Below are 19,045 nucleotides of genomic sequence, written 5' to 3' on the forward strand. Positions count from 1 at the left end.
ACTAAAAGCTTTGTGAGACGCTGGAGTTAAAGAATTGCCAGAGCCAACACCGAACTAAAGACTTGACTTCTAACGTAAGAAACTGCCCGTTCAAATCTGCGGGTTTTCTCTTTTCCCCACAGGCAGGGTGGGTTTCTAGGCATGTTTGTTTTGAACATAATTAAATTCCACATGTTAGATGCTATCAGTCAGTTGAGCTTAACTTGTGGAAGGTGGGTGTCAGTGCCGGCTGACTGAGAACCGGGGCTTGCACTGAGGAAGCTCAGCACTTCTTGTGCCGGGGAACTGAAGCCAACAGAGAAGACCTGCAGGAGGAGGGCTAATCCCACCGTCTCTTACCACCATCGGTCAACAGCTTCGTTCTCACACACCGCCAGCCTTCAGCAGATCCACTCCCAGCTGCCAAAGCCCCATCCTTGGACGCCACCGACCAAAACCCCGCGGGCACCAGGCTCTGAATTGCACAAACCGAGCCCAGCCCCGGTGCTGCCAGCCAGCCTTCGCTTTTCACCCCACGAAGGCGAGGCAGGAGGGCAAAAAAATGCACAGGCACACAGCCCAGCCCACCCAGCACGTGGGGGACAGGCCGGGCCCTCGATCTGCAAGAGCTGCTCCACTCGTGCCGCTCTTAGCGCGGCGTTGGAGCAGCCAACCCGCTCCCCTTTCAGCCGCTCCGCGGTGGCCGTTCCTCCCGAGCTGCCCATCATTTCCTTATCAAGCGGTAACAACGGAGATCACTAGAGACGCGGCTCAGCCTTGCTGCGATTTCACTCTCGCAGCGGGTTGTAAATGCCCCTATAATGTTGGCTTTTTTAATCTCGTGTTATTATTACCCGCGGCTGCCATTCAGTCTGCGGAGAATAAAGCGCTGAGGCTTTCAGGACCCGCACAATGGCTCTGTGCATTTGCCAGCGATTGGCCAAACAATACCTCTGTGTTTCAGCTTTATTGGAAACCTTTATGTTGTGGGAGGCTGGCTGCATGTGCCCCTCCGCTCAGGCAGCGCAGAGGTGCGAGTGTGTGCCTACGAATCCATCTGCAATTTCCAGGGCACGTGCCTCCGCGGCTGCCTGTAGGAGCCTCTCCCGAGGGACAAAGCCATGGGTCTGCGATGTCCAGAGCAGCCACCGAGACTTCTCCACAGCTCCACCGAGGGGCACGGAGCCCAGCAGGCCCCCTCTGTGAATCACTGCCTTCAGCTCCACGTAAATGGTGTTGCCAGCTCGCGTGAAGTCTGCTGCTCTATGACATAACCACGGAAATGTCAAAGCTCCGGCGCCCAGAATCATGTTCCTACATGAAATCTTGGCTCCCGTTGGAAAGTACAGAGCCTGAGATCCACACGCTTGCAGGGAAAGCTTGGGAAGCGGAACAACTGAAAAAGCACAAAATAGAATGCAAACGAGATGTGGAAACACAGGGCTCCTCGGATTTGGGGAGACGGATCGCTTCGGTCGGTTCCTTACAGCTTGCAGGGGACGCCGCAGCGGTGGGAACCCCTGCATAGCTGCAAACACTCTCTCACCTGAGCAAATGAGCCCTGCTGCACACTCTTCACATACTCCAAACCCAAGAGAGAAGCCAGAAACTCCCCCAGAACCACAAGGTTGACTTGTAAAACTGTTCAGAAATGCTCTGGGGTCATTTCACTTGCTTTCTGCTTGTAAGCACCTGAGTCATTCTCAGACCACTGCCTTCTAGGCAGGAGGCTGAGAAATACATTTTTTTTACTTAGTTTTTATTTTTGAAACAGAACTGAGGCTCTCTTATATTTGTAAAACTTCGGGAACAACTCTACAAAACTAGGGCAAAAGAAAACATGCCAAATACTTCAAGGCTTGGCAACAGCGAGTGCCTGCCTGCCTCTCCGTGGCAGGAGGAATGTCTGTCTGTCTCAGCCAATGTTTCTGAGCAAGAATGTCTAATCCCGATAGCCCGTGTACATATAAAACACCTATCCTGTCAGCTCTCTAGGAAAAGACCTTGACATTTTGCAGAAAACCACATCCCCATCTCCCCCCGAATATCAGCATAAGGCAGAAAAAAACTCGGCAGATCTGAGAGGTGTAAGAATCAGGTGCTGCCTCCGGCAGGAATTAAAGTTAAAAAGGGAGAGGCAGTGGGGAAACGGGCACGGGATGAGCCACTGGAGCTGGAGGGCCGAGGAACCCAGTGCCAGGTTTCCCAGCCCCGTGGCCGCAGTTGGCCTGCCCCTCTCCCTCTTGTGAGCCCAGGGGGGAGATCTTGAACACGAGGAAATGAGCTCGCTCTCTGCACAGAGGGTAACAGGGCTGCACCGCTCTCCTCCAAAAACGGGCAATGAGGTGCCCAGAAACACGGGTTAAACAACTGCTCAAGGTCATCCAAGGACTACGAGACAGACGCACAGGCGTCTAGCAAGTGGATTACTCTTCCCTTTTGAAAGGCACACAGGCGCACGCACAGGGGGATTGAAACTGCTTAGCCAGGTGTGGAGCCTGCTGTGATCAACGCAGCTTCACTGAGCAGCGACTCCTCTCGCTGCTGTTTCACTGGTGCTGAAACGTAAAAACCAAACCTTTGTAACGAGATTCCTTCAAACAGATGCAAATAGGGATGGGGGATTTTGCATCTGGGCTAAGTTTCCACAGTCTATACGTCCTATTTGTCTGTTAGTTATTAAATTACCCACAAGCCATCAACAACTCAAGTCTCTCCGAGAGGCAGAGATTAACTAGGAATTGCTATGCAGAAATGCTGCTCATCTCTCTCTCCAGCGAGATCAGCCTCATGATGAGTTGCGGACATTTGGGAACAAAGGTGAGCCTTCCTGCGAGAAACGAGTGGCACAGAAAGATGGGAAAACGCTGCTACAGGGAGGAGAGGATTTGCAAAGCAAGAATCCATCAGGACTGGCTTCCTACACGCAATGCAAAGCAGAAACTTCTATCAAGCACACACAAAGCTGGAGCGCAGAGAGCTGCGCTTCTGTCCAGGCACTGATGCAAATGAGATTTTCCGTGAAAGACAATGAAGCCAGTATGTAAATATTAATTTAACAATCTAGTTGACAAAGCCTCGGCTGATCTATAAATAGCTGGTTTATTAGCAGGTGATGCTGAAGGCAGCTATCCCGGCTCCTCTCCCCGCAATCCCCCGTGCCATCGCGTTTTTAGTGACCCTGGAGACGCGACGACTCTCAGCTGTATGCAGCTTGCTTCTCCGCTGCTACCTGCAGAGTAGGTACAAACACTTGACAACACAATACATATTTATCAAGGCCCTTACAAGACGAGGATCCTGCGGCACTACGCACACAATGGCTCCCAGCGCTCAATTAAAAGAGAGCAAAAGGTTCAGAAAAATAGAAAAATCAGGCAGCCTCGCTTCGAAGCGGGAGGTGGTTGGGGAGCTGGTCATCAGGTGCCATCAGGCATTTAGGAAATGATTGAGAAGGATCCAGTGGCAGGCACGTACACTGCAGATTTGGCAAAAACACTTCTTTGGTGGCCTAGAGTTATTAAGGTGATGCTGTCCTAGGTGCTTAGCTTGCCACTGCAGGAAAAAGTCAAAATCCCAATCTCTTGTCTCAATTATATTTCTTCTGGAATTATTATTTCATAATGCATAATCAACCCTACAGCTCTTTCCCCTCTCTTTGGGCTGCACACCCAGGAAGCCCTTCTTTCGCCCAGGTACAGGACAGCTGTTTTAAAATGCTCAGCAACACCACGGACGAGTTTGGGGCCAGCAGTCAGGACCGCTGCGTCCCGGTAAATCTGCTGCGGCATTTCCATGGGCACAACAGAACTGCCCACACTGCGTTATGGCCAGCATCCATGGAAACCATGTGAATTATCATGCTTTAGGCTATTCACATGGATTTGTATATATCCTCCAGAAGTCTTTTAAAGCTTCAGTCTTCCTCTTGCTGCAGAGAACAGTGACAACACACTTGACGGGCTGGGCTTGTAAATAGGCAGATTGAATTAGAGGAACAGAATGGACTTTGTTATCCTTCCCTCCCACTTGCTGCAAGTTTCTAAAGAAACCTTCTGAACACAAGAAGTCACTATGTAGCTGCTTATCATATGGCTAGGAAAAGGAAGGGGGAAAGGAAAAAAAAACCACCACACAATCAACACTTTTCTTCCATAGGGTCCGTCATATTCTTCCAGCTTGTGCAGCAGCGCGCTCTCCAGTTACCCGACGGGGATGCTCCTGGGCCGGGCACTGCACCACCCAGGCGAGGGCAGCGGCTGTGCTCAGGTAGGCAGCATGTATCCAGAAGGGTGCTGGAGCTGTGTGGGCACAGGATCCATCCATAGCCCGGGCACACGGCTTGTCCTGCTGCTGCACCATCGCTTCTCAGCACCACGGCACAGCAGACGCGCTCCAGAAGATCGCAGTCACCCATGCCAATGGGCGTCAGGACTGCTGTGCAGCCAGCTTTGGACGCTGGGTTGTTCCTTCCTTTGACTGGATAATAAACATTCATAAATTGTGTTTTAAAAAGTTTTAAATGCAAGGGTTAAACTGGTGTTTGTTTGATTGAAGCCCTGTGACGGTCGCACAGTCTGACTTATGACCACCAGGTACGGTGGAAAGGAAACTTTCGCAATGAAGTTCACTCAGTAAACAATCTTTTTCGAATGGACTTACTTCTGTTTTCCATTATTTATGGAAAATAGGATAGACGAGTTTGGTTTAGCAGAATAGAAACTTAAAATAAAGCCATGTTGAGAAACCCTGCAGAATTTAGCAAGAGAAGTGCTATACACTGCCAAATTGATCATAAATAAAGAAATGAGTCATTCTCATTAATCAACTAGAAAAAGACTAGTGTAGTAATAGACTTGCAATCATCTTTACTGTATTATTTACTCTAATAAAACTTTCATAAATCTAATAGCAATAGACGAAAGCAGTGCCAAGGAAAAACTGAAGCATTTTTATGTCGCTCAGAAAATGGAAGATGCTGCAACAAGGCTGCAGAAGAGCTTTCCCAGGAGAAATGCAGGCAGCTGCTGACTCCTCCGTCTTTGATGTGAAGTCCCATATAAACCTGCAGTGTTAAATGACCCAGCAGAAGCTTCTTCTATTCCCCAGACCTCTACACATGCCATATCCTGTAGCTCCTGCAAACGTGCTGCTTCCCTTTGTCCGGGGTCTCCTTTCCACACCAGCACATCCATTACCCACATCCTTCACTTAAGAGCCCAGCAGTTCTTTAAACCAGGACCCGAAGAAAAGTTTAACTAAGTTTGGTTCTCTCAAAGTACATTTCAAGCAACTAGAGCAGAGACGAAATCCAACTTATCCAGAGTAATTCGTTCTTCATGCTTGTTTAAGCACGGTCACTCACCGCAGACAGGCTGGCAGCCTTCTCTGTAGGTTGCAGACTCCGCTGCACCGCGAGGAGCTGTGCTGAGACAAGTCCACATCACACGTCAGTGGAGATGGACTGCACCCTTCAGCTCGGGGATGGAAAGATCAAACTGCTAGATAGGTTCTCTTCCTTGCCAGGTACCCTGATTTTTATCAACGGGAAAAGCCAATTAAAGTTGATAAAGACACATCCTCTGCTGATTTTTCCTTACTGCCCACTGCTCAGTGCTAGTATAATGGATAATGTTCCGCCTGTGGGTGTATTTTCTAAGATCTGTCAGTTCTGACAGCATTTTGGCACCTGGATAACTCAAGATTTATACCAAGGGTCCAGGAATGCACCATTTCTCAGTAGCTGATGGGTACATTTTTCAGCAGGGCTTCCCTAATTAAAGGGCTAGAAAGAGATGGGATCAGATTGATAGGTTTTGCAGTCAGATGTTCTACGCTTAGTTTGATCAAATATAAATCACCTCTTGGAACTTTCTGAACACGTGAGAAAAGCATGCGAGAGAAACTACGGCAAGGCGTCCAAAGTATCCCAACATAATCACTTAATTTCAAACTCCACCTCTGTCCCTATGGCAAGGCCATTACAGACACGCTTCAGAAAAGCGATGGTCATTGGGGGAAAGAAGAAACAAACATGAAAACCGGTGCTATGAAAGGAGACCCTGCTGCTCTCGAGGTTCACCCAAAGTGTTTTGCCCCAGACAGCAAACAAAAGGTGCTGCCCTCTCAGCACCATGCGGGGCTGGGCACACCATGCTTTGCTGTCTCCTCCCTACATACCGTGAAATGTCACCCGGAGAGGTCAGTGGCAAGGTCTCTCTGAATAATCCCCCTTTGTTCTGGTCCTAACGGGATCTGCAAGTCCTGAGCTCCACTCTTGGGGTGAGAGGGAGAAAAAAAAGAATTGACAAGCAGGGTGTGAAAGGCCAGTACCGCACAGCGGACGTTCACAAGTTCCTTACTCCCAGGGTCTTGCTCAGACCGACCCCTAAAGCCACAGAGAAGAAAGTCTCAGAAGAGCCATCTGGAATAAGGAAAAACGTTTGTTGGTAATGTAAAACACGAAACCAAAGAAACACAATGCAGAGCAAACGGGAATGTGAAAAGCATTTCCAGACACTGAGAGGTTAAAACAATTATTTGAACAGCTGGGAAAATTAAAATGGTAAAATAATAGCTACCCTTCAAAATTCTACAGATGCAAAGAGACTCTTCAATGAATAACTGATAAAGGGGAAAAAACATTTTAGAAGAGAAACTGTTTCATGCATGAAGGTCATACAAGTAACAGCTCCTCGCAAGTACCTGGATTTTCCGACCAGGCAAGAGATGAAGGAGGGAGGGGTTCATACAGCAGCCTTTCACCTCTGGACATCCAGTGTCAAATCCCAAATGCTGTACGTTACACGTGAAAGCGACTTTAGATGTATCCTTTCTATCACTTTTTTGGAAGCGTTTCCACCCCGCAGTCCACAAGGTCGCATACCATCCTGCCTGAGCTGTAGCAGTTTGTTTGTTCCCCAAGGACTCCTCCTATCTCCAGCACAGCCTCCATGGGTGCAGTGACGGTAGCAACGTTTGAGCAGTTCTGGCAATTTTACCACCCCGGCTCCCCCACGTACAGACCCGGCGCTGGGAAGGACGTGGTGGTTATGTCGATTTTCAGAAAAATCGAGTCTGTAAAGAATAGCTCCACTGTTCAGGAAGGGTCTAAGAGGAAGAATAATGCCAAGTCAGGACTGCAGTGTGTGAGCAACAGTTTTATGTCAGGACAGAGGACATGGACAGGCACCTCCAGGAGGCCCAAGGCTCCAGCAGAGCCATCTTCAGGGCAGGAAGGGGCTGAAAGCACACAGCTGGGGAAGGTCTATCTGCCACCTGGCTCCAGCAACTCTTCTCACAGGCAATGAATCCTCTTTCTCCACTTGCTATTTTAAACCACAAAACTAAAAATTTTCAGAAAGTAGAGGAAAATTTGACAACTGAGCGTGTAGCACTGCAGAGAAGAAATCAGCTGTACGGTGCCAGCTCTTGTTTCCATTCCCCACCCACTTCAAATGCACAACCTCTTCCACAAATACTGAGCAAACTGCTACAAGGACAGCAACCAAACACACCTCGTCACAGTCCAAAAACCACGGATCCTCTGGCAAAAAAAGGCAGAAGCAGAACAGGAGGCCAGATCCATCCACCCCAGCAGTCAGTTCTTCTATCACTCACACACATCTTTTCGCTAATGGAAACCAGTCTCCAACTGGGAAGTTTTAGCCACTACTTTTTTTCCTTAACTAAAGGGAAGTCAGAACAAACTGAGGTCCTACAAGAGTAATTTTTCTCCAATTTATTAGAGCATTTCTGAAGAACTGAGAGGTAGCCTCCTCCATCTGCATATTTCTTCTCTCTCCAGAGCAGAACCTACTTGATTTAACCTACTCTGAGCATGGTCATTGTATTTCTCCAGTTGGCAACCACCTGGTATTGAGTCTTGATGCTGCCAGGTATCTCCTCGGATGGGTTAGGCTCCTCACCAGTCAATGATACTAAAAGAAAACATGAAAAGGATGAGCTTGCAGACTCTCCCCCACTTCTTGCTGCAATTTCCTTGAACACCCTCAGTAATGCAGACCATTTTGACCACCTGAAGAATCAGAAAGTTCCAATCTGTTGCAGAAAGAAGTGTTTATTCCCCTGTGTCTGTGCTAAACCAAAGCAGTCCGTGCAGCAGAAAGTACCATGGCTGGCAGAAGGTTTCCAGCAGAGGTCTTGACCTTCCCATGCTCCTGCAGGACCGGGACGTTTTTACAAGAATCTGGACCCTGCTATTCTGCCAAACTACACGCATTTGGTCCAAACTAAAATTATGGCTGCAGCTTTAATTCAATACACTGTCCTTCTGATCCTGATGTGATGGTGAGCGCTGCTGAACCATTGCACACTCATTTTTTGGTTTGTTCTTTAGGTGGGTATGTCGCGGTGCTGCCTGAACAGATGCCAGCAGCGAGAGCTGCACAGCAAAACCATTTGGGGAATACACCAGCTGGGTACGTAGCCTGCCTTAGGAGAGTTAGTATTCATCCCAGGAAAGCAGCAAACCCATCTCCTGCATCTTGCCATGGCACTGGTTGTGGGAAGGACACAGAAGAGGGATACCCCAGCTTGTCTCCGTACCATAGGAGCATCACCTGCCCAAGGCAAACATCCCGCAAGGTTGGTATGTGGTTAGGTAATGCACTTTGGGATCCTTTAGTGTTAAAAAAATGCATTTAAATCTGACGAGATGAGAAGGAAGTTGAAGCAGAAAAAGAAGGTGCGATGCTTACACAAGCATGCACACCGTTCTCCCCTCCTTTGACTGGGAGTCTCTCAATCTTACCCGCGGTTCCTGGAGCCAGCCTCCCCTGTGCCAAGCAGCTTTCATGTTCACTGAGGGGTGCAGGGGGATGCAGAGGATTACTCTACGTCTTTATGAGCTTCCAGTACTCAGAGCCCAAAGATTTCTCTGCTCCTCTGATCAGCCATGTTAAGATGCACATTTAAAATAAGACAGATACTGAACTCTGCCTTGCCCCTAAGGGAACTGCAGCCTCCTCTTGCCAAACCGCCGGTTCAGTGCTGCAGGGAATAGGCAGGCTGGTGTCAGCTCCAATACTGATTTTAAAATGAAAGGAACTCAAACGAAGGGGACAGAAGAGAGGAGAGGAGGGAGGGAGGAAAGGAGAGGGTGCAGAGACACTGGAAGGAAGCAGGTAAAAAGATGAACATAGAGGGAGAGGAAAAATCTGAGCCCAGACTCTAGAAAGAGGTGAGTAAAATAATAGAAAGCAGGCCCCCGGTTTGAGCTCCCATCACAGAACAATTTATTCCTGCCCATAGCTCAAACATTTGCTATGCACTGTCCTGAGCTAACGGAGACCCCCTACAGTGGTAGAGTGGCATTCCTAACAGACCTGAATTCAGCATACCTCAAAACAGTCCGAAAACAGCAGAGAGAGAAACTTGGAGAGAGTAACTTGGCAGTCCTATACAGCACTTGATTGTAGTGCCAGTGGGTCAAAGTTGGGGTTCCTCAGTGACGCACTGTTCTAGATCCTGATCAACAGGAATGGCAAATTTCTGGGTGCTTTAATCTAAAGGCAGTTATTCCAAGTAGTTAACTTCAGGGAAATGGCTTTGAAAACCGTAAAAAAAAAAAAAAAAAAAAAAAAAGCAAGTGCATACCTGAAAGTAAGCTTGCAAATAATACATCCCAAATCAGAAATCAGGACAGGTTCTTACAGCTCTACAACCTGCAATTAAAGAAGCCTGTCAAAACTTCAGGGGCACTTCTTGAGAAATTTGTGCCAAGACAAAGAAATGCTTTCAAATGTTGATTCTAAAGCAATCATCAAGAAGAATGTGAGCTTGATTGAGGTGTAACATGCAGCGTGGCATCGACTCACCGACCTGCTGTCAGGATGGAAGTGCAACCAGGTACTGTGGTCAAACAGACCAAGACTGACAGAGCCAAGGAAAGAAACAACAGACAGAGTGAGGCAAGGACAAGAGGGAGCAAGAACCAAGGATGGTGAAAAAGAGCAGGCAGGCCCCGGATGCACACTTAGAGCCCAGAGGCTTGTGGAGCAGTTCAGAGCTACTGGAGGAATTCCTTTACATACCTGGCTGGTGGGTCCAAACATCAGCCAGATTCAAAACGATCAGAGAGATTAATTGCAGAGAGCTCCAGATTAATGCCGAATCCTTATGGCCTTTTATCCACATGACAGTGTACTAGGCTGCTGTGCTTTGGAAGACACTTCTCAGGGGAGGATGTCTACTTCAGCCTTCAAGCAGCACAACGCTCCTACTGCTTTGTGTTGTCCCCTAAGAAAAGCTTTTCATAGCAGCAGTGAAAGCTTTTTGCCCTGAACAGCTGGAACCAAAGCCAAAGCACAACCTGGCAGTTTTCTTGGCTGCACAGAGCTGCCACTGAACCTGAGTCACAGGCAAAAAGCCCATGTTGACAAAGGTTTGAGACAGCAGTTCAGGATGCTAAGAGAGTCAGAGCTCCAGTTTGCAGTGTTTACAAGAAGAATATTTTGTACCATATCCTTCTGCCACAGCTGCCATCCAGGAATTATCTTGCTTGCTTCTGTTCTTTTTAAGTATTTTTTCCCTAACACCTATCAAAGCCACCATCTTCCCAGCAGGAGCAGTCAGGACTTGCTGTCAGGTCTCCCCAGGAGCTCAGACTGCTCTCTCCTCCACGTGGGATCCCACACACCCCACAGCTTACCGATGCAGGAAGCTGGATCTGAGATTCAAGACGCTACGAGGGGATTGCTGTTGTCAAAGCAGATCTGGTTCCAGACACAGCCACTGTGAACTGAATCCTCTCCTCTCTAATTCTGCCGTGTGATCTCGCTCTTCATTTCTTCGCATCCCTTTTTTCTGTAGTACTGCAACAATTCATTGATTCAACACAGTCAACAAGGGAGCAGGAAGGCAGAGGCAGACTCTCAGATTGGAGCAGCTGGTTTTCTTGATGGTATCACATCCCAAAGAGAGGTAAGGAATCACAAGAAAAGAGACCGCTTATTCTCAACAGCAAACAACTCCACACCAGAGAAGAAAGCACAACCCTGCTGACTGCGAGAGAAAGGCTGCGCTGGGATTTTAAATATATTTCATACTCCTTGATGGATCACGCCTGAAGATTTTGTGGGAAGGCGAAGCACGGAGGAAAACATGCTTCAAAGCCTATCATTGTAGTCACAGGGGCTGTGAAAACTCCATAAACACGATCCCCTGTTACCCTGCCCGAAGCCCACGTGCAGACCTGCTGCCACCAGCAATTCCTCGACGGCCACGCTCCACAAAGCTGCTCCCCGCTGCCACGAAGCTTTGCGACACACTCCCGTCGGACACGTCGAAGTGTGGCTAATGATAGATGGGCAAGGGTCACCAGAGGGGACCGAAAAAGATGCTGACAACTGACAACTAAGCACAGGTCTTGGCAATGTGCAAGATGTGCTCCAGCCAGCTAGGGTCTGGTCCAGGGCTTACATTTCCTGGTGAAACATCTGCCCGGGTGGCACAGAGAGGTGTGCGGGGTTTAAAGCAGCTTGTGGTCTTGCTCCTGTGAGTATTTTTCTCACACCTAATGCTGTCTTTTATCTCATCCTCAAAAAACAGAACCTGTATTAAAGGATCAGGCTGGTAATGTGCATTAACCGAGGCTGGGCCCTCTCCGTAGCCCTCCCTTACAACAAAAAGTCTGCTTCCATTTCTCAGAAGCGAGCAAGGAAATTATTACACAGACAGAGAAGGTTTATTTCAAAGGACCCTAAAAACCAGGCTGCTCCCTCATTTGTACAGTGCCACCCTTGCCGAGCCCCTCAATGAAGCTGATAGCAGTGAGTGCGGGTGAGCCCCTACATTTAGGAAAGCCTAACACTGAAACAAGCCCTTTCATGAACAAAACCAATGTCTCTTGGATTCTTCCAGATTCACTTCTCAAAGTTAAGTTCCTCTGTGACCAAACTGATGTCTAATAAAGGGTCAGTCGATACAATTCCCCCTGCGCAGGCACCACTGGGGTCTCTTTCCTCCACCTAATTGCCTGCTTTCACAAGGTACACAGGAACTTATTACTTCAGAGCCTTTGTGCCTTCTGAGGAACATCGCCGCAGCTCACCAGCAGGTTCGGAGAGCGGGACGAAAAGCACGCTCACCGGCACGCGACACGAGTCCCGTTTTCTTAGCTGGGGTAAAAATCCAGACGTGGCTGCAGGGGAGCAGCCCGAGCAGCCCCACGTGAGGGGACGTGCCGGCACATCAAGCTCAGAGCAACGTTACCCGGGACACTCGAGCAGGTTTTGCGCTGCTCTGTGTATGGCAACGCTCCTGACCTTCCAACATCTGTTCAGTTTTTATACCAAAGCAAGTCAGGGCCCTGTAAGGCAGCGCAACATCTCTGTTGACATTTCAGTCCCTGAGAGAGCAGCTCTCCTCTGGCTTCGTATCAGGCACCTTTGGCTGTGTCAGAAATAGCGCGCAGCCTGTGCTCTCAAGCAAAGCCATTTGTGTGTGCAAAGGTTCCCGGCAAACAGGCAGAAGGTGGCAGCTGGAGGAAGGAGACCTGGGATCACTGCACACAATCTCACCTTTTATTATTTATCCACATTTACCGAGCACAGCCTGGCTTTAATCCATCAGTGCAAGAAACCTGCTAATATGCCTACATGATTGGAGAGACCTCCCCGCATTTTATGGGTCTCTGTTGCAGCAAATGTCAAGGCTCAGCAAAATGAGGCACGAGGAATGGTCTCAGGCAGCCTGGGACCTCTCTTGCCCATCTCCCAAGCAGCAGATATTCGATGCTGCATTGAACAAGAAACTTGAGACCTCACATCCATGACAGAGCTGTGTGCGCACAGCCCCCACATTGGCACAAGCTGGAGCAGAGTAAAGGTTCACGTTTAATAGTGTCCAAAGTGGTTATTCTTCCTGAACAACGTGGTGCCCCGTGTGCTTGGCTTCTGCAGAGAGGAAGGTGGCCACTGGTGCAGTGCAGGGTCACCACAAAATTCCTCAGGTGCACCCCGGCCCTATCACAGCACCTTCCCCATAGCAGCTCATGGTGCACGCAGCTGGGATGAATCCCACCTCAATCACTGGGTCCAATACATTTATCAATGGTTCTGTATTTCTAACAGGACTTGAGAAGATTTTTTTGAGCCTCAGGAAACTCCTAGCACACTCAGGCTCACGATGTACTGGTACTGCCAGCATCCCAGGGCCCAGAAACCTTACCGAGCTTGTTGAACGACGGTAACCCTACGCAGGCCACCTCTAGCACTGCTGAAGACAAAAGCTCTCAGCTGTTCCTGCTAACATGGCTCGGGGCAGCACATCTACAGCATAAAGATCACCAGAACGCTTGCAGTCACCCTTGCTGGCACTCTCTAAGAGGAATCCAGGGAACAAGTAAATGAAGGAAATATTCTCCGTTGCTGCATGAAGCATTCAGACCAGGTAAGGACTGAAACACGCTCCCCAGACAGAAAGCTGGATTGATCACTGTGCACACGCTAACCTGTTCAGGAGTCAAAAAAAAAACAGAATATAAATCTCATGATCTGCGTTAACCAACGCTGAATTCCTTCTCAGAAGGGAGCAAGGTACATGCAAACACACTGAAAGCCCGCAGATGTAGCGGATGCTGTTCAGAGCTCCCAGTCCCCCAATAAAGGAACAGCACAATAATGCTTCACCAGCAGGCTGAACCAAGTAACCCTTATCTCTCTGTTACACAGCTCGGTGGAGTAACCCAGCAGATGATCTGCTCCGAAAAATAAAACCAGTCCTTGCGGGCAGCAAAGGCGGCCTGATAAACCGAGTGGGAGAGAATGCAGAGGCAGATGGGTGGAGGTAATCGGAAACGACAGGAAGATAAGCAGGCAGAGGGCGAGCAGAGAGCTTGAAGGACGGAGGCAGAAGAGCTGAGATTTTACAGAGTACGGATATTTGAAAAGTTAAATCAACAGCTTTCCAACAGCGTTATTTTTAAAATAATATATGCAGGGAGCCAGCTGCTTGCAAAATGACCTTTAAACCCTTCCTACCTCACCTTATTAGAGCAAATCGGAGCTGGAGGTTGGCTGATCCTGAAATCCACTTACACAGGACAAACAGGCATTCAGCAGGGACAAAGAGCGAACACATTGTCAAAATAATTTTGTCGGCATTTCTGGACACATTCAGGCTTAACCCAGCAGAGCAGCACGCTTCTCCAGCTTCAGAAACAAGGAAATATGGGATGCTGCACCACCACCCTGACTCAAGACTTCACTACCTGCTTCCCTCGCATTACAAAAATAACAAATCCTAACCCGAACAGGTGCTGGTTTTCTGGACAGTTTCCGTGAACGCTGACAGAGGTCTAAAAGCCTTTCCCCAACCCTTAAAGCCCCCCCAAAGGGCTCTAACCCAAAAAGAGGTTAGAACCTGAAATGTCTCTTGCCAACAGATCAGCGTAGTGGCAGCAGAGCTACCCTGTTACCAGATGCACATTGCTGCAAGGGGCTGTCTGCGACACGTCCTGCTCCTGTACCCGCAGCCCTGAAGCCCAGTAACATTACTTCACCCAGCCTGAGAAAGTCCAGCTAGGACTGATGGCTTGAAAGTGCTTTGGAAGCACTCCAGGCATAGCAGGTAACACCTCCAGGCAAGGAGACCTGCTGGGCACAAAGACAGGGCCACAAAAGGATGAAATCCACAATTAACGCAGGCAGGATTCCCGAGGAACACTCCCCACTAAGTTTAGGTTTTGTAACGGAGGAATGCTCCCCGGCCTCGGGCAGAGATGCTCTGGGAGAACAAATGCAAGCAAGCAGCATCAGGACAACTTCCCTAGGCCTTCTCCTTCGACGTGCCATAGCTTGGATGAAAAAAGGGTTGGCATCCTGCTAGTAAGTGGGCTTGTGGGGTGCTCATTACCTTCCCATGTCCTCCTTGGCACTGCAAAGGTCTGGGTGGAGCAGCCTTGCTTGCTTGGCAGTAACTTTTCCACTTGATGAGGACCGGTGCCACCAGAATAACCCCTGTACGTGCTATCCACACAGACAAACCCAACGGATTGGGGAAAGCAGCAAATCCCATTAGTCCTCAGGGTATTCAGCCCCAAGAGCCGCTCATAAAACAGCTGATGGATGGTGTGTGAGAACCGCGCGCTGCGTGAAGCAGGAGACCTTCCTGCACGGACTGAGACCAACAGCAAGCATAACAAATCTTCGGTTTCCCCAGTTTGTCATGAAGGCTTTGGCATCGCGGATACAATTTCCCAAGTTATGGCCAAGTTGTCAGGGAATGGATCTAACGTTAGCACCAAGTTATGGAAGTCAGGGCAATTCGGGAACTTCCTGGGAGTCTGAAGGCATTTGACCATTGACCTTGTGCTTCTCACCAGCAGTTGCTATCGACAGCAATTTTTGTGGATCTGTTTCAATCTAACTTCAGCAGCAGAACACACCGTTTAAAAATTGGAAATCAACTTCTTTCTGTCCAAGACTGCTTGGTCATCAGTCTCCCGGAATTAATCTGAGTAAGAATTTCCACTTCCAACTTGCCAACACAGTGCTACAAATCTTTTGTGAAAAAAATCTGGCATTAAAACAGCATGATGTATCACAACACTCTCGCACCCCCGAGCAACTATTTCCCATAGTAGATAAGCCTGGCTGCAAACAGGCTACAGTCCTCAGGAAAACACTGCCTAATAGGCTATACAGAGAGCCCAGAGTCTGGGAAACCTCTTAGACGAAGTAGATCCACGTAGGTCTCATTAATTTGAAGCTAATAAAGGAATAATTTTAAAAGACAGAACAATAAACGAAACAAATCCTTCCTTTTTGGGTAGTGGTTGGCCCTACTCTGCTTGAAATTTTGATACCCCAACTTTAAATGCCCATTTTCAGATCCACCCTCCCAAAGACCACACCACGTAAAGTCAGCTCTGACTTCTGTTCCTCACTGGCCAGCTCTCACAGTATCTTTTATTACAGAGTATTTTTCAGGCTGCTTTCAAACAGATTCAGGCAAACTAAGTTTTAAATCAGAAAGAGCCGCAGCACAGACCACATTTTAAACGTAATGAGATGCCATCTAGTCCAACTCCAGAAACTGTAATGATGTTCTGACTTCTTTCCCTCTTTTAACAGCTTCCCTCAAAACCATCTGTGAAACATGCACATTTAGATTAACTTTACCTGTAAGTATATCTGAGAGTGGAACCATTAAGTGAGAAATTAGACCCAAAGGCAATTCTGCCTCGCTGCAACAATGTCAAAAAATAAACAAAAAGACAAACAAGCAAAAGACAGAGCCAAAATAAATAAATGTGGGCTGTGAATTAGATTGTTAGACAATGGATTGTTTTGGAGGAGAGAAATGGGGTCGGGCAGACCTCCTTCCAGACCAGGCAAAGGCTACAAGAACTCAAGAGAAAAATGTTGGAGGGTATGGACAAAATATCTCTAGAAGAGGAGCCTTGAAGCACGGCCAACTGAGCAAAATAAAGTTGTAAGCTTATTTGTGCTCTTGTTTTCCATGAAGATGGCAAACTCCAGAATGTGTCATGTTTGGGCTTTATTTATATTTATTTATTTATTTTTATGTTTGGGCAAACAGCAGAGAGAGAAGGTAGTTGGGTTAATAAGTGTTGACGATATGCCAAGCTGTGGGGAACATCAGGGCTTTGTGAAGTGCTGAGATACAGAGCAAATAAAGAACTTATGCCTCCAGTTTCATGAATACCGGGTATATGCAGCAGCCATTTCCATTTTAAGTAGGCCAGCATTTTATTCCGGGACATGCCTCATATATTAAGATGGCGGTTTATGTCCTTCCAGGCAGCTCTGTATTTTTAGTTTATCAACTGATGAACTCCTGGGGATCGGAAACATGGAAGGACTGAAGGCTCGCCGGAACCAGGAATCGCAGCCTTGAAAAAAAAAATCAAAACAATAACCACTTCCATCCTTTATAAATAGAAGCAAAATATGGATCATTTTCACCTTTTGCAAATAACAGGTCAGGGGCTGCTCGGGTACAGTTAATCCAGCGCCGCTCTCCTCTGTGTTTACGACTAAATAAACAGCAGCTGCCTGCAGCTTGCGGCCTCTCCACCGATTCCCTTGTGGGGGCCATTTATTGAGTCATAAACTCCTCCGATAGTGTTATCACCACAGCATTTGCACAAATAAAGGTTGGGAGAGAGAAAGATTAAAAAAGAGAATTGACTTGACGGAGAAAGCAAGGAAAACACTTTGCTGATATGTTTGCTTTGAACAAGGACAGACGGACGAGAGGCGGGGTGGGCAAATACCTGGCTGAGGATGGCTGCGTGCATCATGCTCCTGATCTGAGCACAGATTTATCTCAAACCACAAAGTTGGATTTCAGAAAGCTCAAACAACCCTAGAGCCTTCCAAGTTAGATATACTGTATTGAAAGCAGCATACCGTGTGATGTATTTTTATCTTTTCTGGGAGACTTCGACAGCAAAGATCTACCTCTGCAGAACCTCAGGGAGGGAGGCAGATCCCAGCATTTCTCACTATACCTGCTTGAAGTTCCCCCAGCCACGCACGCTGACCACTGGTCTCTACATAAAGCAATCTGTAAAGCATTCTGGAACCCATCCGAATGGCAACAGCTCTAGACATGAGTCTAATGATACCTGCTGGCCAGAGATACCCGCAGCACAGCCCGCGGCACCCAGCGCCTCCTGGAGCTGCTTATCTTCAGCAGAGATTTGAGATGTGGAAACTTCCCAGCAGGATCCAAAAAGCTTGAGCAGAACTGCTCCAGCAGGCTGGGACGCCGCACAGCTATCTGCTGAATCTGCTCAGTAACACCAACCCAGGTCACTGCCCACGGAGCAGGAGTCAACTTGAGGCAGAGCTGCAACGCTCTGCTCCGTGTGTTAAACGGGCTCTCGCTGGGATCGCTCAGGAAAGTAAGAGCAGTAAATTGACCACGTTGCTTTTTATTACAGCCAAGGGTAAAGGAGAAAGCAGTAGACTCAAGGTTACGTTACAAGGCTACCTCCGCTGGAATCCGGGCAGCGTTTTGCACGGGCTTGTTTGCAGAGCAGAGTGACTCACGGCAAACGAGGGCGAACGCTCCCGTCCTGCCATTACCAACCAAGACCGTTCACGTACAGCAAAGTTGCTGCACAATAAACTCGCTCGCCAGTTTATTGCATTGTAATTTCCTTATGTAGACAAGCCCTAAAGCCTTGATAGAAGTGGGTTTACCTTTGTCTGTTCTGAATAGCAGGCTTGTGAGAAGCTGGATGTAGAACAGGGAGAAAGAGCGCGGAATTACGAAGGGCTCCCAGCTCCGTGTGTACCCCTCCTACTGACAAGGGAATACATGTGTCTGACTATGCAGCTCTTTATAACTTGGTTTGGCCAGGAGCTAGAGCACAAAAAAAATTCACCTTGGTCCCTCTGCGAAAGACAGGCACCTAGAGACATTAAGGGAACACCTGGGAAAAAAAAAAAAAAAAAAAGGGCTACATGCTCCTTACCAGCAGCCATTTCTTCGCACGCGGTTGCGAGGAGCAGCACTCTTCCAAATCGCACCTCGCATTAATTCGTGGTCACCAGAGGCCACAGTTTTCAAGTGGCAGCTGGTCAGAGATTCCCTCGTACAGCCACCAGTTACATAACAAATTAGCGAAGTGAAATCCTATGGAAATTCAGATTTGCCTTCTGGTGTGAAGAGGACGCGGAGGAAGCAGAAGGGGGTCACAAATATTCGGCAAAGCTCGCATGCGAGCGCGCCTTCGCAGGGTGGGGGAGCAATTCAGTAGTAGGGCTCTGACTTCAAAAAAAATAATTTGTTTTTCCCTTCCATCTGGGCTCAAAATAAGAAATTACGCAGATTTCCACTGCCCACTCTCCTTTTTCCTTCCACACCCTCTTCTCATTGGCACAAGATAAAACCTCGGGGAAACAGCAGCAGCAATTTTCAATTCTCATTATCTAGCGGCAGCAGTAGCTCTTGGTGAAACTTGCGGTCAATAAACTAGAGGCAATTTTAAAAGACACAATGGGAACTGCCCCTCCCACAGCTGTCCCATTATCCCAGCTTTTATTAGATTTAAAACCAGCGATTCTTA

The 19,045-nt window shown here is 48.1% G+C and overlaps 1 protein-coding gene across 5 annotated transcripts in view; it reads right to left on the reverse strand.

Annotated features, from left to right (window-relative positions):
• Positions 1-19,045, reverse strand: part of CHCHD6 (coiled-coil-helix-coiled-coil-helix domain containing 6) — a 122,617-nt gene that overhangs the window by 26,217 nt on the left and 77,355 nt on the right. Inside the window, exon 9 of one of the 5 annotated variants that reach the window (XM_068694116.1) lies at positions 7,782-7,919. The exons of 2 other annotated variants lie outside the window; for them this stretch is intronic. In XM_068694116.1, the coding sequence (XP_068550217.1) occupies positions 7,911-7,919 (9 nt within the window). In that variant the 3' untranslated portion in view covers positions 7,782-7,910. Of the gene's footprint in view, positions 1-7,781; positions 7,920-16,719; positions 16,859-19,045 lie in introns of those variants that run through there. 2 more of the 5 variants (XM_068694117.1, XM_068694112.1) reach the window with 2 other exon arrangements.

Source organism: Anas acuta, chromosome 11 (genome assembly GCF_963932015.1).
Source record: "Anas acuta chromosome 11, bAnaAcu1.1, whole genome shotgun sequence".
In the NCBI taxonomy this organism is placed as follows: Eukaryota; Metazoa; Chordata; class Aves; order Anseriformes; family Anatidae; genus Anas; species Anas acuta.